General features: G+C 43.5%; 1 protein-coding gene across 1 annotated transcript in view; it reads right to left on the bottom strand.

The window, feature by feature from the left end:
• STAB1 (stabilin 1) overlaps positions 1–22,308 on the bottom strand; it is a 605,861-nt gene that overhangs the window by 569,142 nt on the left and 14,411 nt on the right. Inside the window, exons 2-3 of the mRNA XM_063940632.1 lie at positions 7,589–7,674; positions 5,064–5,133 (exon numbers count right to left, since the gene is read on the bottom strand). Of these exons, the coding sequence (XP_063796702.1) occupies positions 5,064–5,133; positions 7,589–7,674 (156 nt within the window). The remainder of the gene's footprint in view (positions 1–5,063; positions 5,134–7,588; positions 7,675–22,308) is intronic.

Below are 22,308 nucleotides of genomic sequence, written 5' to 3' on the forward strand. Positions count from 1 at the left end.
ACCTGGAAAACTACATGATTTTCATGCATGTTAGATGTAAGTAAGTAGTAAGTAAGTGAAAACTTTAACTTGTTGAGTGTAATAAAGAAAATACATATCTTACCTATATCAAGGCCAGGTTCAAGGAAATGTATATCAGTTAATTGTATAATTTATCATTTTATCTTGGAAGTGACGGCACCCTGATGTTTTTTCTAACAGGAAACAAGTTCTACCATCCAACTAATGGTGTTTGGATAATGGCTGGGTCCATTTGAGGCTCATCTCACAGCAGCTCATTAGCATTTCATTCAGGATACAGTCAAGATGCTGGCGTTTGGCAACCCGGCGGTTGGAAAGCTGACGCCAGCATCCCGAAACTGCTCGGAATGCTGATGCTGGCATCCCAACATAGATAGCGATGCAGAATGGCAAAATCCGGATCGAGTTGGTGCCAAAGTCTCCACTGCCAAGCCACGTGGGGGGGTTAGGGTTAGGCAGCGAGGGTGGGAGGGTTAGGGTTAGGCTGCAGGGAGGGAGATTAGGAAGGGTTGGTTAGGGTTAGGCACCACTGATGAGGCTTTGGGGGGGGGGGGGGTTAAGGTCAGGCTGTGGGAAAGGTGGGTTAGAGGGGTGGCATGGTGTAATATGAATATGAGACACTACTGTGCGGTGTAATGTGAATGAGGGACACTACTGTGTGGCATAATTTGAATTGGAAGTACTATTGTGTTCACGCCCTTCCCCCACAAGACCATGCCCCATTTCCAATACTCACACCTTTTTCCAAATTTGTGTAGGGGGGGCGCCAGCCCCTTACTTTGCCAGGGGCGCCCGGACCCCTAGATACACCCCTGATGAGAGATACAGTAGGAGGGTGAAAAGAGCTGTAAGTGACACAGGGATCCCAGCTTCTCCTCCTCCCTGACTGGATGTCTGGGTCCTGTGTAACCTGTTATCTAATGAGTGCCTAGAGAGAGACCTCCCGAGTCCTGAGCAAATGTGTAAATAGTACAGAGGCTGCTGCTTTTCTTGCACGTGACAAGATATATTATAGATTTTATTTTTCTGTGTGTATTTTAAGGTTGTTTAAGTTGTCTTCGGGCCTAATTCAGATCTGATCGCAGCAGCACATATGTAAGCTAAAGGGCAAAACCATACTTGCCAACCTGACCCTCTCCATGAGGGAGAAAATGCTCTGTTCCTGGACTTTCCTGGTAATGTATGATTGCCATCACCTGTGGTGAAACACCTTTCTTATCAATTAACTAGCTCACCACAGGTGATGTCAATCATTCATTACCAGGAAAGTCCAGGACCAGAGCATTTTCTCCCTCATGGAGAGGGTCAGGTAGGCAAGTATGGGCAAAACCATGTGCACTGCAGGGGGGGCAGATATAACATGTGCAGAGAGAGTTAGATTTTTGTGGGGTGTGTTCAAACGGAAATCTAAACTGCACTGTAAAAATAAAGTAGCTAGTATTTACCCTGCACAGAAACAATATACCCCACGCAAATCTAACTCTCTCTGCACGTTAGATCTGCCCCCCCCCCCTTCTGCAGCGCACATGGTTTTGCCCATTAACTAACAAATTTGCTGCTGCGATCAGATCTGAATTACCACCTTTGTTCCACTACAAGAAAATGTTATAAAATAGTTTCAATTAGATAGAAACATAGAATTTGACGGCAGATAAGAACCACCTGGCCCATCTAGTCTGCCCGTTTTTTTTTATCCTGTAGGCAATCTCAACCCTTTTTTAACCTTAATTCTTTGTAAGGATATTCATATGCCTATCCCAAGCATGTTTAAATTGCTCTACAGTCTGATGGGAGGCTATTCCACTTATACACTACCCTTTCTGCAAAGTAATTTTTCCTTAAATTTCCCCTGAACCTCCCCACTTCAAGTCTCAGTGTATGTCCTTGAGTTCTAATACTTCGCTTCTTTGAAGAAAGTTTCCCTCCTGAACTTTGTTAAGACCCTTGATATATTTGAAAGTTTCTATCATGTCCCCCCTTTCCCTGCTCTCCTCCAAACTATACATGTTAAGATCTTTTAGCCTTTCCGGGTAAGTTTTGTGATGTAGGCCATGCACCATTTTAGTTGCCCTTCTTTGTACACTCTCTAATGTATGTATATCCTTCTGGAGATATGGTCTCCAGAACTGGACACAGTATTCCAGATGGGGCCGAACCAATGACCTATACAGTGGCATTATCACTTCTTTTTTCCTGCTACTGATTCCTCTCCCTATGCAACCAAGCATCTGATTTGCCTTTCTCATTGCTTTGTGGCCTTGCTTTCCTGCCTTCAAGTCACTTGAAATCGTGACTCCTAAATCCCTTTTCCTCCTCAGTAGTTTCCATTATAGTACCCTTGATACTATATTTAGCCTTTGGGTTTTTGAGACCCAAGTGCATGATTTTGCATTTTTTTTAGCATTAAACTGTCGTTGTCACGTTTTTGACCATTTCTCAAGCCTACCTAGGTCATCAATCATTTGTTTTACCCCTCCCGGTGTGTCTACCCTGTTGCATATCTTTGTATCATCTGCAAAAAGGCATACCTTCCCTTCAATACCATCTGCAATGTCACCAGCAAAGTTATTAAAGAGAACTGGACCAAGTACAGATCCCTGGGGTACTCAACTGGTAACATTTCCCTCCATAGATTGCACTACATTAACTACAACTGTCTGTTTCCTATCCTGCAACCAGGTTCTTATCCATTTAACGGTTTTATAATCCACCCCCACGCTTTCAAGTTTATTTAGCAGTCTGCGATGTGGGACAGTGTAAAATGCCTTACTAAAGTCTAGATATGCTACATCTACAGCTCCCCCTTGATCTATTATTTTCATCACAGAGTCAAAAAAGTCAATAAGATTTGTTTGGCACGATCTTCCACCAGTAAATCCATGCTGTTTTGGATCCTGTAAGTTGTTTAATTTAAGATATTCCACAACTCTTTCTTTTAATAGTTTTTCCATTACTTTCCCTACTACTGATGTAAGGCTTACTGGTCTGTAGTTTCTTGCTTCCACTTTTGTGCAGTGGAACCACATTTGCTCTTTTCCAGTCCTCTGGAATAGCACCTGTATTTAGTGACTGGTTAAATAATTCTGTTAAAGGTGGAACCAGCACATCTTTTAGCTCTTTGAGTATCCTTGGGTGTATCCCCTCTGGTCCCATTGATTTATCCACTTTTAGTTTTGAAAGTTCTGTTAGGACCTTCTCCTCTGTTCCTTCTCCTCCATCTGCCTTATTTTTATGAATGTCCTTGCAACTTAACTGTGGCCCCATCCCTTATTCTGTAGTAAATACTGAGCAAAAATAATTATTTAGGTGATCTGCTATTGCCTGTCTCCCTCCACCAAATGCTCACACTCTGTCTTAAGTCTTATTATTCCTCCATTTGATTTTCTCCTTTCACTTATATACTTGAAAAAAGTTTTCCCTCCTTTATCTACTGACTGGGCCATTTTCTCCTCAGTTTCTGCCTTTGCACGTCTGATCATTTTCTTAGCATCCTTCTGTCTGTCAAGATACACCTCTTTGTCTTTATTATTTTGAGTCTGTTTGTATTTCCTAAAAGCCATCTTTTTTGCTTTCACACTAGTTGATACTTCTTTTGTGAACCATACTGGCTTCCTTTTCCTGGTGCGTTTCCTAACCCTTTTGATACAAAGGTCTGTTGCACTTAGTATTGCACTTTTCAGTTTTTCCCACCTCTCCTGCACTCCTTCCAAGTTCCTCCAGTCCACAAATGAATTACTTAAACATCTCCCCATTTTTGCAAAGTCAGCATTTCTAAAATCCAACACCTTTGTTTTTGTGTGAAAGGAGTTGGATCCTGTCTTTATACTAAACCATACTGCTTGATGATCACTGGATCCCAGGTGCTCACCCACATATATGTCGGATATCCTATCACCATTTGTAAGAATTAAATCTAATATTGAGTCTTTGCAGGGGGCTCCCTCACCAATTGCTTGAGAGATGCTCCATGTAAGGAATATAGAAATTTGCCACTTGTAGTTGAACTTGCAAAAGACCCCTCCCAATTTACATCAGGTAAATTAAAGTCTCCCATGATTATGACTTCTCCATTTAAAGCCATTTTAGTGATGTCCAACAAAAGGTTCCTGTCCAAATCCTGCCCCTGGCCTGGTGGTCTATACATCACCCCAATGCGAATAATATCCTCCCCGGTTTCGATGGTGACCCAAAGAGCCTCAGTTTTGTCTTCAATATTTTGTATTAAAGTAGCATTTATGCTTTTTTTCACATACATTGCTACCCCTCCTCCTATTCTTCTTATTCTTCCTAAATAAATTGTATCCTGGTATAGCTATGTCCCAGTCATGATTCTAATTGCACCATGACTCTGTAATTGCCACAAAATCCAGGTTATCCCTTGTCATTATCGCAATTAGCTCTGGAATTTTGTCTCCTAAGCTCCTAGCATTTGCACACATAGCTATAGATGGAGCTATAAACAGTACCCAGGTATTATTAAACTATTAGTTTAAATCTAAAATACACCATTTACTTAAAATTAATATACACAATCCATACATCCAAACATGAGCCATTACAGAAGGAACACAATGCTCCCTACCTGGACTTGCTTCTTAAGATATTGATATCGCCTGTGTTAAAACACCCTTCTTATCAAATACATAGTTCAAAACAGGTAACACCAATCATATATTAAGAGGGAAATCCAGGTACAGAGCATTTTGTCCCTCCTGGAATGGGTCATGTTTCTGAAGTGCCCCGGGCACCCACAAGGCTTAATGCGGCCCTGGCAAAGCTGCTAGATTAAGTCTGGTTTTGTTTTGTTTTTTAAATCTCCTGCGCTCAATTTTATTCCAACCTATGTCATGGATGTGCCACCTGGTAGTCTGGACACATTGATATTGCATCAGAGATAATGCAATTTTTGCCTTTGTATTTGGCCTTTCTGAACAATAACCAGCCATGTGAGAGGCTGCTGCAATACCATTTTGATCCCCTTTTTGTTATATTATCATTATTATGAGCCTTCTGGTCAACTTCATTATAATTTAGCGGCTTACCAGAGTTACAGTTCACTCCATACAGAAATGGATCAGCACACTGGTTGCAGGAAAAACCGGAGAAGCCCTCCTGCACATACAAGAGTTAAGACAATAGTACATTGTTTAAAAATATATCAAAGATGTAGAGTATGGCAAATAATATCAAATTAAAATTACTGGTTAAATAATATTATGTACATTGGGTTTAGTTACCATTTGGATTTAATTATATAAAAATAAAACATAGAGTTGCTTATCATGCTAGGGGACACCATTTTGAGAAATATAAGAGTAGGCCCCGTAACAAAGGGGCAAGACCCCCCCCCACAAAAAAATAATATATATATATATATATATATATATGTATATATTTGAGAGGCACCAGTCAAAGTACTGGGACTCAGTGTGGCCACCATCTACAGTTAATACTGGTGTAGCAGAATGAAGATAATACCCTTGTCAGCTGCTCCACCTTCTCCTCCCCACAGCCCTTCTCCACCTGCCTACTCCCCCCTGCACCCAGCTCCAACCCCTACAGTGTGTGGCTAGTAACTGTGGGCTGGCCCCTCCTCTGGGGCCAATCCTGTGCCCTTCTCACCTCCAACTTCATATGGCACCCCTTGCCCTCCCTCCATTTTCAACTGGGTTCCGCTGAAAATGTACCCTGAAAATTCTCATTACCTTCCTTGCACAGCCTCAGGCAGGGTGTGACCTTTGAGTGGATACTACCTCTTCGTCTTCTACATAAAGTCACTCACATGTTACAGTTATGTTTTTGGGGCATATTTATTACACACATCTTATAGGAAATCATACAAAGAATCAGGATACCCTTACAAAGTAAGTTTCCCCTAAAAGTATTACATGGGTTCTGCAGCAGATATCAAAGATATATGCTGCGCTTTCCCTGTTTCCATCTCTGTCATCAGGTAGATGATGTGGTGGGTAAGTCCAGCTGCCTCCCAGGGCATGACATTCAATGATTTAGGGGCGCCAAAATTAAATTACATCTTGCCCCTCCTCTAACCAAATAGGTGAATTTAAACAAGTTTGGGATACCTATAAAGCTATTGCAGATCAAGAATCAAGGTAAGACTCAAATCACGTCTGAGGTTTCCAAGCCGATAGGGCCCTATTTATCCCAATCTGCACTTTTAATGCAGATGTCATGCTTTTTCTTCACTAAAATTTGCAACATGGAAATGTTGGGAATTTAGCATTGTGTTGTTGCTGGGAGAAGAAGAGCTGGGACCAGATCTAATTCCTGGTTTAGGTGCTCTGTGCCTAATGAGTACCTAAACTGGCCAGCACATGCATTATCAGCACCCGATGGAAAGGGATTGCTCTCTGAAAAAAATTGTGTTATAGTAGCCAATAGGCTACTATAGGCTAACGCTCCTATAGGGGCTGGTTTACAGCCAGAAATAGAGGGAGGTATCTGCTGCAGTCCCCCCCATGTTAAATTCTGGGGATGCTTATGTTTGTGGGTACGCAACGAAAATAGCTGTTTTGGGGGGATATCCAACAAATATTATTTACTAAATTAGTTTTGCAATCCGCTCATTTACAAAATCACGGAAAAAATACCAAATGACGACTTTAGAATATCAGCTTGCAAAACTAATTGAAAACAACCAAAAAGTGATGGCCAATTCTCCCGAATAATAGACCTCAGCCTAGTGCTGGTAACTGAAAAATAGGGGGGATCCCGTGCTGTTTTTTCCCATATATTCCACTTCCAGCCTTGGCTCAGAAGTCTGGGGCTGGTTATGGATTTAGAGGAATTTATTTAGCACATTTTTTAAACAGTATTTTAACCCTTTTTACACTTAAACTAAACCTGTGCTTTCATTCCATAGCAGATAGACTTTGGGTTTGTTGTTGGAACTGCTGCGGAATAGGGTGTGTAAACCCGATTGGTATCAAGGTAAGATTTTAAGTGAAAACTGATCCATAGTAAGTGATGGTGCAATCTGACATCAATACCCATTAGTTTTAATCCAACGGCAAACTCCATATATAGTAAATTTACCCCATAGGGTCAGATGCAGAGGTCATTACAAGTTTACAACGTGAGCATAGTTACTAATAAAAAAAAATAAAAAATAAAGCACAAGCCAAATTAGCATCTTTCTGTCCATATGGAGAGTGTATATATCTTGAGATGTGTCTTGCTTTGGCAAATATGCTTGGGTGCACTGCAAGTTATTATAATCATCTGCGGGTATTTGCACCTGCCCTCAGTGTGTGTCTCTGCAGGTCTGCATGAGCTGCATTTGCATAAACACGCCCTTACTGTACACAGCTTATATCAGACCACCCATTCCCACCCCTTGTTCCATCTATTCAATCAGGAGTCATATGCGTCGGTTCGCTTTGTCAGCATGCTCTAAGCGGTGTTCACGTAAGTTATCCTACGCACACTGGTATCGTACTCACTTTGCATCAGCCCTATATTGAACAGTCCAAAATGTATTTATAGTAAAATCTGCTGAGGAGTTGCAGAAAGGTATGATGAGATTATAAAATATCAGCACACATACATCACACATACAAGTCCCATTGCCTTGGAGTCCATCCATGCAGGTCCCATGTCCATTGCAAGGCTGCAGAGATCCTCCAGGACATTCTGTAAGAAAATGTAATTAGAATGAGCATCTGGCAAAATGAATTTTCATACTCAAAGGTTCTACCTAGAAATTACACAAGTCATTTGTTTTAGAAATATTTCTTTCTTGTTTTGCTTCTTTGCAGCTCCAATGTCAAGTAACCAAACCACTATGGTTTCTGTGGTACTTATTAATTATACATTTCACTGGTTACAGTGTGATACCCGGCAGCTGCTACCGGGCTCTAGAACCCTGCGGACACCGGCCGGTGTCACAAGGAAAGAGATGAGAGGCAGGGGGACCCAGAGGGGGAGAGGAATGGGTACTAATTACCAGGGCTGGAGCTTGTTGGGGTCTGCGGTCGCCACCTCCCTCTTACTTGTCAGCGGCAGTAGCCTCTCCCTCCAGCCCAGCAGACACTGCAATGTGCTTTCTACATTTATGGCTACATAGTGGAAGTTACCAGTGTTACAGAATAACACCAAGATAAGTGGTTTGTGTACTATTGAGTGTAGTGTGGATCGTACTTGGGTGGTCATTCCGAGTTAATAGCTAGCTGCATTTGTTCGCTGTGCAGCGATGAGGCAAAAAAATGGCACTTCTGCGCATGCATCTGCTGCGCAATGCGCACGCGCGATGTACTATTACAACGAATGATGTACTTTCACACAGGGTCTAGCGAAGCTTTTCAGTCGCACTGCTGGCCGCAGAGTGATTGACATGAAGTGGGCGTTTCTGGGTGTCAACTGACCGTTTTCAGGGAGTGTTCGGAAAAACGCAGGCGTGCCAGCAAAAACGCAGGCATGGCTGGGCGAACGCAGGGCGTGTTTGTGACGTCAAAACAGGAACTGAACAGTCTGACGTGATCGCAAGCGCTGAGTAGGTCTGAAGCTACTCTGAAACTGCACAAAATTATTTTGTAGCCGCTCTGCGATCCTTTCGTTCGCACTTCTGCTAAGCTAAAATACACTCCCAGTGGGCGGAGGCATAGCGTTTGCACGACTGCTAAAAACTGCTAGCGAGCGATCAACTCGGAATGACCACCTTGGTCTCTGAAGGCTCTTCTGTCACAACATGGCAAAGAAAGAGAGAGCCCCCGAATCCCCAATACAAGGCAGACAGCAGAAAGTGACAGTTAAACGTATTAATTTTGGAACACTTTGTCACTGAAAACTGTCAAATGTAAAGGGGTCAATAACGGGTGGTCTTCAGTATGCTGGCTCTTGGGATCCCGGCGCACAGTATACCGGCGCCGGAATCCCGACAGCCGGCATACCGACACTTATTCTCCCTCGTGGGGGTCCACGACCCCCCCTGGAGGGAGAATAAAATAGTGTGGCAAGCCACCGTGCCCGCAAGGGGCTCATTTGCGCTCGCCACACTGTCAGTATGCCGGCGGTCGGGCTCCCGGCGCCGGTATGCTGGTCGCCGGGAGCCCGACCGCCGGCATACCATACTACACCTGTCAATAACAGGTGTAATATAAACTGACCTTTCAATTGCATAAAACAATGAGAATAACAATTATGTTACTAATGTAGTCATCTGAACCTTTGCATTTGATATGGGCAACAAAGCTCGCCACGGGGCCCGAAGTGCAGCGAGTGCAGCGAGCCCGCAAGGGGACTCACTGACAGTATACCGGCAGGTGGGATGCTGCTGTTGGTATACTGACAGCCAGCATCCGGACTGCTGGTATATCATACTGCACCCCCACATACACATATACTCAAATTGCACCAATTAGCCTTGTATTCCATGAATGAATATGAATAGAATAGCTGCTAATCTGTAGTGGTTTTACATGGTAACCACTGCCACATAGAACACGCCATGGCGGGTTGTGTTTTAGAAACTACTGGTGGTCAATGGTGTTTTCAGCTTAGACATCAAAACTGCTGCTTAGTAAATTTTGCCCTATTTGTGAACTAAGACGCAAACCTGAGGATAAAGAAACAGAATAAAGGAAATAGTAGCAGAGTTGAGGAAAAAATACACAGGGCAGGGGGAGAAGACTACTATTAACTACCAGCGGGTAAGAAGAGTTCCACTAGTGATTCAGGATGCTGCACTCTAGCAACACTCTGCACTGCACTGTTACATTCACATTTATACCAATATTGATCTTTCAAGAAGCAATATAAATCTGCAAAGGATATCGTAGTTGGCAAGTATGTCAAATATAGTGAATCAACATGCTGCTATAAATACAAAATTATTATTTACAGTGGGTTGGTGGGACTCCCAGATAATAGTTCAGGAAACTAAACAGAGAATTATTTGCAAGAACAAAAACAAAGCGACTAGAAGTCCTTTCTGGGGCACACTTGTATAGCAAACAATTAAAATGTAACTTTTATTGAATTCACATTTAAAAAGAAGGGAGGGGGAGGTACAGACATACATGAACATACATAAAAAAAATTCTAACTTTGGCAAAAATAATTATGTATCAGCAAAAATAGTTATTTCCTTACAAAGCAAAGTAATTTTTCTCACATTGGATAAAATTGGATAAAATTTGATGGAAAAAAAACTCACTTGGCTCGAAAACTCCAATCGTAAACTATGCAAAATCCCAAATAAGCACACGGCCTCCAATTTCAGAGTATATAGGAGGTATCAGTAGTATATCTAGACCAAACTCAATGGGGTAAATTTACTAACATTCGTAATTTTCCGTTTGAGGTCAGAGTTCAATCACGAATGACATCGAAAGTGTAAATATGCAACTTTTTGAATTTATTACGACTAATTTACTAAGCTGCCGTATTCTGCATTTTCGTTTTTTCCGATGTCGATGTCATTCGTTTTTTTAGGCAGTGTTTTACGTGAGTGACTTGTAAAACACTGCCGACTTTAATACAATGAATCTCGGCCGGATCTGAGAGATCCGTGCTGGGCTTCATTGTGCACCTTGTAAAAATAAATAAAAATGTTTAAACTTAAAAAAAAAATTGCGTGGGGTCCCCCCTCCTAAGCCAAACCAGCCTCGGGCTCTTTGAGCCGGTCCTGGTTGCAAAAATATGGGCAAAAAATTGACAGGGGTTCCCCCATATTTAAACAACCAGCACTGGGCTCTGCGCCTGGTCCTGGTTCCAAAAATACGGGGGACAAAAAGCGTAGGGGTCCCCCGTATTTTTGTAACCAGCACCGGGCTCCACTAGCTGGACAGATAATGCCACAGCCGGGGGTCACTTTTATACAGCGCCCTGCGGCCGTGGCATTAAATACCCAACTAGTCACCCCTGGCCGGGGTACCCTGGAGGAGTGGGAACCCCTTAAATCAAGGGGTCCCCCCCCTCCAGCCACCCATGGGCCAGGGGTGAAGCCCGAGGCTGTCCCCCCCATCCAATGGGCTGCGGATGGGGGGCTGATAGCCTTTGTTGTAAGTTATGAATATTGTTTTTAGTAGTAGTACTACAAGTCCCAGCAAGCCTCCCCCGCAAGCTGGTACTTGGAGAACCACAAGTACCAGCATGCGGCGGAAAACCGGGCCCGCTGGTACCTGTAGTACTACTACTAAAAAAATACCCCAATAAAGACATAACACACACACCTTGAAAGTATAACTTTAATGCATACATACACACCACCATATACACATACATACCTTATGTTCACACGAGGGTCGGTCCTCTTCTCCATGTAGAATCCATGGTGTACCTGTTGAAAAAATTCAACTCACCAAATCCAGTGTAGAGGGCTCCTCGGGTAATCCATTTGTAATCCACGTACTTGTAAAAATAAAAAAACGGACACCCGACCACGAACTGAAAGGGGCCCCATGTTTTCACATGGGACCCCTTTCCCCGAATGCCAGAAACCCCCTCTGACTTATGTCTAAGTGGGTTTCTTCAGCCAATCAGGGAGCGCCATGTTGTGGCACCCTCCTGATCGGCTGTGTGCTCCTGTACTGTCTGACAGGCGGCACACGGCAGTGTTACAATGTAGCGCCTATGCGCTCCATTGTAACCAATGGTGGGAACTTTGTGGTCAGCGGTGAGGTTACTTTCGGTCAACCGCTGACCACAAAGTTCCCACCATTGGTTACAATGGAGCGCATAGGCGCTACATTGTAACACTGCCGTGTGCCGCCTGTCAGACAGTACAGGAGCACACAGCCGATCAGGAGGGTGCCACAACGTGGCGCTCCCTGATTGGCTGAAGAAACCCACTTAGACATAAGTCAGAGGGGGTTTCTGGCATTCGGGGAAAGGGGTCCCATGTGAAAACATGGGGCCCCTTTCAGTTCGTGGTCGGGTGTCCGTTTTTTTATTTTTACAAGTACGTGGATTACAAATGGATTACCCGAGGAGCCCTCTACACTGGATTTGGTGAGTTGAATTTTTTCAACAGGTACACCATGGATTCTACATGGAGAAGAGGACCGACCCTCGTGTGAACATAAGGTAAGTATGTGTATATGGTGGTGTGTATGTATGCATTAAAGTTATACTTTCAAGGTGTGTGTGTTATGTCTTTATTGGGGTATTTTTTTAGTAGTAGTACTACAGGTACCAGCGGGCCCGGTTTTCCGCCGCATGCTGGTACTTGTGGTTCTCCAAGTACCAGCTTGCGGGGGAGGCTTGCTGGGACTTGTAGTACTACTACTAAAAACAATATTCATAACTTACAGCAAAGGCTATCAGCCCCCCATCCGCAGCCCATTGGATGGGGGGGGGGACAGCCTCGGGCTTCACCCCTGGCCCTTGGGTGGCTGGAGGGGGGGACCCCTTGATTTAAGGGGTTCCCACTCCTCCAGGGTACCCCGGCCAGGGGTGACTAGTTGGGTATTTAATGCCACGGCCGCAGGGCGCTGTATAAAAGTGACCCCCGGCTGTGGCATTATATGTCCAGCTAGTGGAGCCCGGTGCTGGTTTCAAAAATACGGGGGACCCCTACGCTTTTTGTCCCCCGTATTTTTGGAACCAGGACCAGGCGCAGAGCCCGGTGCTGGTTGTTTAAATATGGGGGAACCCCTGTCAATTTTCCTCCCATATTTTTGCAACCAGGACCGGCTCAAAGAGCCCGAGGCTGGTTTTGCTTAGGAGGGGGGACCCCACGCAATTTTTTTTCTAAAAATGAACACTTTCCCATCCCCTTCCCACTGATAAACTTGCACGGATCTCATGGATCCCTGCATGCCTATCCAAACACGGGATAAAAAAGCAGGTCTGGTTTTTTTTTGCACTTTTTTACGAATTGTATTTCTGCACGGCAGTGTTTGGCTATTGTCGGCAGTGTTTGTGATTTGCTCTTTTTAGTAAATTCCCGATTTCTACCAAATTGCAGGCGTATTTGACCGATGGTGTATTGATTCGTGATTTTTTCCTAGGACTTCCAAAATATTACGAATGCCCTCATCACTGCCGTGATTTTTGCTTAGTAAATTACCGAGATGACACTTTGAAGAAAAAACGGCATCTCGGTCAAAATCGGGACCTTAGTAAATATACCCCAATGTTGTGTATTTAAATAGAAATACCCACAGTATCTAGTATTCCCTGGTAGTCTCCCATCCAACTACTGACCAGGTGCGACAGTGCATAGCTTCCAAAATCAGACGAGATTGGGCATGCGTATATGGCTATATGGCTGTGGGCTCAGTACAATCCAATAAACAACATCGAATTCTGGTATATAGGTATGTCAGGTTAAAAACTATAGTAAAGTGTTCTCTAGGTAATAGTGCTAAAATATCTCTGGATATAGAGATATTGCTTGCCCTCAAAAAGAGAAATGAATATCTATACATGGCCGAGAATATCAGGTAAATGAGGTTTTGTATTGAGAGTCTGGGTTGAAAAGGGGTCAGTATCATATGATTTGACCACTACTGCTTTTCTGTCATCTGTAAGGACATCAAATGAGAGTGTGGACAAAGGTAGCCACTGATTGGGAAGGAAGTGTAGAGGCACACTCCTGCTGTCCTATATGTCTACCAAGGATAGCTCTGTTACGCTGACCACAGACTAGTAGTATTTACTGCAACCATGTATAATAAATGATTTAGCCAATATTTTAGTAAAATATGTTCCAAATATATCTGTGTCATTTCAGTTAATTTAATAGCATATTGTACCACATCATCTGCTTGCAGGACCTCACCACTACAGGGCTTTTATATTATATCTGTACTCAAGATAATTAAGCACCTAGCAGCAGAGTCCCATAATCATATAACCCTAATAAGGTAGGGATCAACCTCAGTAGGTGACACAATCTTAATAACATACTGTAGTATATATTGCTAATTTTGGATCCCAAAGCTCCCCACCTATGGTAATTTTTGAGATTAGAGAATGAAGGGCTTCAAAAGCTAACACTGTATTCTGTGACCTCTACACATGACAAAGAGAAGAAATTCTCTGATATATATGTACAGTTAGAGAAACTGATAAATACAGAAACTAAGGTATGGTGGTACAATACAACTCTTCAATGGTACCTTACACACTACCTGATACCAAAAGGTGTGAAAATTAAAAAAACAGCCAACGCACCACCTCAACAACGCACAATGTATGACTAAATGGAATTCAGTTCTAAATGAATGCTCAAAGAATCTCATACAACTTACTGTTTCATAGAAACACACAACTCTGATCTTCAGGATAACGAGACAGAAAGTAAACACCTTAATGAACAATTCAACATACACAGGAATGTCAAAGAATTTGTAGAATTAGAAAGAAAAACAAACAAACAAACAACAGACTGCGAAAATGAGGATATTATTATACAGTAAAAACAAAATTAGAGAAATACATAATAATCAGGAACAAAATAAGTAACAGAAACATCAACAAAAGACAGAAACAACTGAACAAAGCAAATTCTAAGACCACATCTCAACAACCACTTGCAAAAACCCAAACCCAGCAGGGCCATCTAGATTTTTGATCATCAGCCCTGGGGAACCGGAGATATCTGAGTTCAAAGCAGTGGTCCCCATTCAAGCCTCTTAATTGCTCTAACCAGCCATATATCTCGGGTTCTGTCTGACTCAGAGTTTTTCTGAGGGTATACTCCAAAAGCTGTGACTCTTCCCTTATGGTGGATATTGGCAGCTTGTCTCTACTATGCCCAGAACCAGAGATATCAGCCTTCCAGCAGCTGGTCCCTGCTCCAGCTCCACACTCCTCTTATGCAATTTTATAATTTTGTCAGTGGATTGCTCTGGCTCCTGAACTCTGATCCTCATGTCCCCTGTACCTCATGAAAGATGGGACTCTCTAGTTTTTTTTTTATCTCATTGAAAGAAACCTATTTCCAGGAACTGGAGATATCTGCAGTCAAGCAAGCTGACCACCAGAAAATTATGAATATTAAGCCTATTCCACTATCCACCCTCCCCTGCGTAGAAACACCCACTACCATCCTGGAAGTCATGTACCAGGGCCCCTTCATTCAGCCCAATGCCCCCTTCTACAGTTCAGTGTTTTCCTTCCTGCCCCATCTCCCACCATTTGTGCAGTAAAGTAGTAATTAGCTGAAATTACTGCTCCAGGTCCTACATGCTGAGCGGAAGATAGAACACCCACTACCACCCATGGGACATCAAAGCTACCGCTGATAGCACCCCCCACCCCTACCGCTGGAGGATGGGTAGGGGCCCCAGTGTATTGCTTTGGCCAGGGGCCTACACTGCTGCTAAGACGGCCCTGAAAACCAGGATAAACAAGTGAAACAAAATGTCAGGACACCATATATAAGAGACTAAATCTAACATATCAACAATTTATGACCAGAATACACGGTAAAGGAACGACTTCACATGTGGAAGCAAAACTGATCCCATCACTTAAAGAGGAAAAGGAGACACTAGAAACAATAGATAATGAATCCTTCATCAACAAATCATTTCTACCTGTAGCCTAAACAGAGATGATGAATATGAAAATTTAGCTAGGCTTTCTTTAACCACTTAACTGACGATTTATTTTGCCAAAAACCACTCCGAAATTGTCGGGGGGTTTTATGAGTGAATTAGGTGAAGAACATGAATTTAACCCTATCCCAAATGATTTTAGTTAAAAAAAGGGAAGAAAATATATATATATTTTTTTTATATTTTCTTTTTTTCAAACATCAAAACATCGATCGTGACCATCGGAAACATCAGGAACATTGCGACCATCATGACTTTCATTTTGAAAGCCAGGACAGCCTGCAGGTATACAGGGGGGGGGGGGGATCTGGGGGTGGCTTGGGAGGGTTCATTTACACTCCCCAGTGGATGCCATTGTCTGCAGCCGCTGGAAGGGATGGGGTCCTGCCGTGCTGACCGATCAGCAGTGATCAGCAGCACAGCAATCAGTGGGGGAGAGTGCAGGGAGGCAGACGGACCTTCCGGTCCCTTTGACAGCAGCAGCGGAGGGAAGTTAATCTTCCCTGCCGCTGCTAACACTCTCTATCTGACTGGTCGCATCCTGTGCGACCAGGTCAGATAGAGCACTTGCAGGCATGGTCGCATCTGATGGTGCAGCTAGGTGCCATGGTGCCTGGACTACAGGTATGTTTTGGTAACCCCCTTCCATGTAATGAATTGGGTGTATGTTACATTTGGAAGGAAAAATTTTAAAAATCCTAAATTGGGGACAGGGCCGGTTCTAGACCTTGTGGAGCTCAGGACAAAAGTTTCCTTTGGGCATCCCCATGTATAAAATAGGGACAGTGCGTGCCGAAGGTGCACAAAAAAATATAGTGGTGTGGCTACATGGGTAAGGGGCATGGCACCAGAATAGTACCAGTTCAGATTACACAGCACAGTATTGTTCATTATTCACATTCCCTCACACAGTAGTGTCCATTATTCCCATTACACCACACAGTAGTGTCCGTTATTCACATTACACCATACAGTAGTGTCCATTATTCACATTACACCACACAGTAGTGTCCGTTATTCATATTACATTACACAGTAGTGTCTGTTATTCATATTACACCACACAGTAGTGTCCGTTACTCACATTACACCACACAGTAGTGTCCATTATTCACATTACACCACACAGTAGTGTCCATTATTCATATTACACCACACAGTAGTGTCCGTTATTCACATTACACCACACAGTAGTGTCCGTTATTCACATTACACCACACAGTAGTGTCTGTTATTCATATTACATTACACAGTAGTGTCCGTTATTCCCATTACACCACACAGTAGTGTCCGTTATTCATATTACACCACACAGTAGTGTCCGTTATTCATATTACACCACACAGTAGTGTCCGTTATTCATGTTACACCACACAGTAGTGTCCGTTATTCATATTACACCACACAGTAGTGTCCGTTATTCATATTACACTACACAGTAGTGTCCGTTATTCCCATTACACCACACAGTAGTGTCCATTATTCACATTACACCACACAGTAGTGTCCGTTATTCATATTACATTACACAGTAGTGTCTGTTATTCATAATACACCACCCAGTAGTGTCCGTTATTCCCATTACACTACTCAGTAGTGTCCGTTATTCATATTACACCACACAGTAGTGTCTGTTATTCATATTACACCACACAGTAGTGTCCGTTATTCACATTACACCACACAGTAGTGTCCGTTATTCCCATTACACCACACAGTAGTGTCCGTTATTCACATTACACCACACAGTAGTGTCCGTTATTCACATTACACCACACAGTAGTGTCCGTTATTCACATTACACCACACAGTAGTGTCCGTTATTCACATTACACCACACAGTAGTGTCCGTTATTCACATTACACCACACAGTAGTGTCCGTTATTCACATTACACCACACAGTAGTGTCCGTTATTCACATTACACCACACAGTAGTGTCCGTTATTCACATTACACCACACAGTAGTGTCCGTTATTCACATTACACCACACAGTAGTGTCCGTTATTCATATTACATTACACAGTAGTGTCCGTTATTCCCATTACACCACACACTAGTGTCCGTTATTCATATTACACCACACACTAGTGTCCGTTATTCATATTACACCACACAGTAGTGTCCGTTATTAATATTACACCACACAGTAGTGTCCGTTATTCATATTACACCACACAGTAGTGTCCGTTATTCACATTACACCACACAGTAGTGTCCGTTATTCACATTACACCACACAGTAGTGTCCGTTATTCATATTACACCACACAGTAGTGTCAGTTATTCATATTACACCACACAGTAGTGTCCGTTATTCATATTACACCACACAGTAGTGTCCGTTATTCACATTACACCACACAGTAGTGTCCGTTATTCACATTACACCACACAGTAGTGTCCGTTATTCACATTACACCACACAGTAGTGTCCGTTATTCATATTACATTACACAGTAGTGTCCGTTATTCCCATTACACCACACAGTAGTGTCCGTTATTCACATTACACCACACAGTAGTGTCCGTTATTCACATTACACCACACAGTAGTGTACGTTATTCATATTACATTACACAGTAGTGTCTGTTATTCATAATACACCACCCAGTAGTGTCCGTTATTCCCATGACACTACTCAGTAGTGTCCGTTATTCATATTACACCACACAGTAGTGTCTGTTATTCATATTACACCACACAGTAGTGTCCGTTATTCACATTACACCACACAGTAGTGTCCATTATTCACATTACACCACACAGTAGTGTCCGTTATTCCCATTACACCACACAGTAGTGTCCGTTATTCACATTACACCACACAGTAGTGTCCATTATTCACATTACACCACACAGTAGTGTCCGTTATTCACATTACACCACACAGTAGTGTCCGTTATTCACATTACACCACACAGTAGTGTCCGTTATTCACATTACACCACACAGTAGTGTCCGTTATTCACCTTACACCACACAGTAGTGTCCGTTATTCACATTACACCACACAGCAGTGTCCGTTATTCATATTACATTACACAGTAGTGTCCGTTATTCCCATTACACCACACACTAGTGTCCGTTATTCATATTACACCACACACTAGTGTCCGTTATTCATATTACACCACACAGTAGTGTCCGTTATTAATATTACACCACACAGTAGTGTCCGTTATTCATATTACACCACACAGTAGTGTCCGTTATTCACATTACACCACACAGTAGTGTCCGTTATTCACATTACACCACACAGTAGTGTCCGTTATTCATATTACACCACACAGTAGTGTCAGTTATTCATATTACACCACACAGTAGTGTCCGTTATTCATATTACACCACACAGTAGTGTCCGTTATTCACATTACACCACACAGTAGTGTCCGTTATTCACATTACACCACACAGTAGTGTCCGTTATTCACATTACACCACACAGTAGTGTCCGTTATTCATATTACATTACACAGTAGTGTCCGTTATTCCCATTACACCACACAGTAGTGTCCGTTATTCACATTACACCACACAGTAGTGTCCGTTATTCACATTACACCACACAGTAGTGTACGTTATTCACATTACACAGCACAGTAGTGTCCGTTATTCACATTACACCACACAGTGTGTCCGTTATTCACATTACACCACACAGTAGTGTCCGTTATTCACATTACACCACACAGTAGTGTCCGTTATTCACATTACACCACACAGTAGTGTCCGTAATTCATATCACACCACAGTAGCACCCCTTATATACTTTACGCTACACAGCAGAGCCTCTAACACATTATGCCACACAGTATAGCAACTTATACACGTTTCACAACACAGTAGAGCCACTTATACTGTACATGTTATGCCACAGTAAAGCTACTTATACATGTTACACCACAGTAGAGTCTCATATCTGTTACACCACAGTAGATCCGTTTATACACGTTACACCACAATATCTTCTAATGCAGAAAAAGATGCTGCAGCAGCAGCAGCTGGGGCAGAGAAAGGTGCTGCAGGATCAATGTAGAGATAGGTGCTGTAGCAGCTGGGGAAGAGAGGGGTGCTGCAACAGCTAGAACAGAGACAGGTGCTGCAGCAGCTGGGGCAGAGAGAGGTGCTGCAGGATCAATGTAGAGATAGGTGCTGTAGCAGCTGGGGAAGAGAGGGGTGCTGCAACAGCTAGAATAGAGACAGGTGCTGCAGCAGCTGGGGCAGAGAGAGGTGCTGTAGCAGCCAGGGCAGAAAGAGTTACTGCAGCAGCGAGGCAGAGGGTGGTGTAGCAGGATAGACGTAACCCTGCTGCACAGCCACAAACAATGTCCGCTGACTGCCTGACAGCGCAACCAGGCTGCACTGCCAGGGGTCAACCTTAGTTCCGATGGGTCAGCAACGTAATTGCAGATGCATCGGGAGGCGGCCTCACACATACTGGGCGGCCTTGTCCTATGCTGGGCAGCCCCCAAAATGTGCAGAGATGAATGAAGATCTGGCTGTATGCAGCCAACTGCAATTATCTCTGAATAACCACCCTAGCCTGAACAACACAGACTACATCATATAACAGTCTCGCAACATCCTAGGGGACAAATCAGTATGGACATATTTTAACAGTTCCATTCAGTGCTACAGTTATTTTGTATCAATAGACACTTGGCCAGGAGCATTGTGTCTCCCTAATAAAACCCATTTGTTATTTAGTATCATTTCATTGTCAGAGGAAAACCTCATTAAGTCTGTCACACTGTGTGCAGTTATCCCAATAAAGACAGTAATCACGCTAAGTTATCTCACATAGGTGTGTCGTTAAAACTGATTAATTGACCAGAAGCTTTGTGTCCCAATAACAAACAAACCTTGTCATTTAGTATCTAACTCATTGTTGGAACAAGGTACCTGATCTAGACTGTTACACTGTGTGCAGTCATCTGAATAGAGTTAGTAAACATATATACCGTATTCTATACAGGGGCATTGCTTAGACTGACACTACTTACATACATTTAGGAGCTGAGCGCAGTGTTACATTTGTTTCTAAAATTCGTTCAGTAGGAGAGATCACCTACAAACACTAGCTGCTCGCCAAATTCACTAGCTACATTACCTCAGTGCGCAGGTGTTATAACATTGAATTATACTAACTGTTGGATAGTAAGCCTAAGCCAATGAGCAATGGATTACTTAGAAGCAGGGCAACCCTTTTTCTGCGCATCATAGAGCACAAACAGGGAATCTGTCTTTCTGATCCGAGCCGTCCTCTTGACATAGATCTACAAGGCTCGCACAGCATCCAATGCCTTTGGAGGAGCAGAAGAACCAGAACTAGACGGGACCATAATAGGTTGGTTCAAGTGGAATGCAGAGGCAACTTTTAGCAGGAACTGCTGCCTAGTCCTGAGCTCTGCTCTGTCTTCGTAAAAGTATGGACTTTTACACGATAAGGACCCCAATTTTAAGACACGCCTAGCAGAAGCCAGGGCCAGCAACATTACCTTCTTCCACGTAAGGTACTTGTCTTCTTCTGCCATCAAAGGTTCAAACCAGGAGGACTGTAGAAACTCCAAGACCACATTTAAATCCCAGGGTGCCATTGGCGGCACAAAGGGAGGTTGTATGTGAAGTACCCCTTGCAAGAAAGTCTGAACTTCTGGAAACAACTTCTTCTGGAAGAAAATAGAGAGGGACAAAATCTGGACCTTGAGGGAGCACAGACATAGGCCCACATCCACTCAAGCCTGTAGGAAACGCAACAAGTGTCACAAGGGAAAAAAGGCAGAAGGATACGTGCGTTCCTCACACCAAGAGCCATATCTCCTCAAGATATGATGTTAAAGCTTTGATGTTACAGGCTTCCTGGCCTGAACCATGGTTGCAATAACCTTTTTGGAAAGGCCTTTGTGAGCTAGGATGTTCCGCTCAACCGCCATGCCGTCAAACAAGCCGCCGTAAGTCCAGGTAGATGAACAGTCCTTGTTGAAGTAGATCTCTTCTCAGTGGCAAGAGTCCAAGGGTCTTCGATGGACATGTCCAGAAGATCCATGTACCATGCCCTCCAGGGTCAGTCTGGGGCAATTAGAATTGCCTGGACTCTTTGATGCCTGATTCTCTTTAGCACCCTTGGGAGCAACGGAATCGGCAGAAACAGGTAGACCAACCAGTAAGGCCCAGTGTCGTCAGTGCATCCACTGCTATCGCCTGAGGGTCCCTGGTTCTTTAACAATACCGTTGAGCCGAGAAGCCATCAGGTCGATCTGTGGGCAGCCCCACCGGTCGGTGATTTGCCAAAACACCTGTGGGAGGAGGCCCCGCTCTCCCGGGTGGAGGTCGTGATGACTCAGGAAGGCCGCTTCCCAGTTGTCCACTTCCGGAATAAAAATGGCCGACATTGCTCTTGCATTTCTTTCAGCCCAGAGGAGTATCCTTGAGACTTCTCGCATGCTCTTTGTTCCGCTCTGTCGATTAATGTATGCCACTACCATGGCATTGTCCAACTGAACTTGAATGGCCCAATACCGAAGAAGAGAAGAGTCCTGAAGCAGAGCATTGTAGATCGTCCAAAATTCCAGAATGTTGATCGGAAGGAGGGCTTCGTGGGAGGACACCTGCCCTGGAACTGAGCCCCTTGGGTGACAGCTCCGCATCACCGCAGACTCGCATCCGTTGTGAGGAGGATCCAATCCTGAATCCCGAAACTTTGACCTTCCAGCAGGTTTGAAGACTGTAGCCACCACAGGAGGGAAACCCT

The sequence above is a fragment of the Pseudophryne corroboree genome, chromosome 9, assembly GCF_028390025.1.
Source record: "Pseudophryne corroboree isolate aPseCor3 chromosome 9, aPseCor3.hap2, whole genome shotgun sequence".
In the NCBI taxonomy this organism is placed as follows: domain Eukaryota; kingdom Metazoa; phylum Chordata; class Amphibia; order Anura; family Myobatrachidae; genus Pseudophryne; species Pseudophryne corroboree.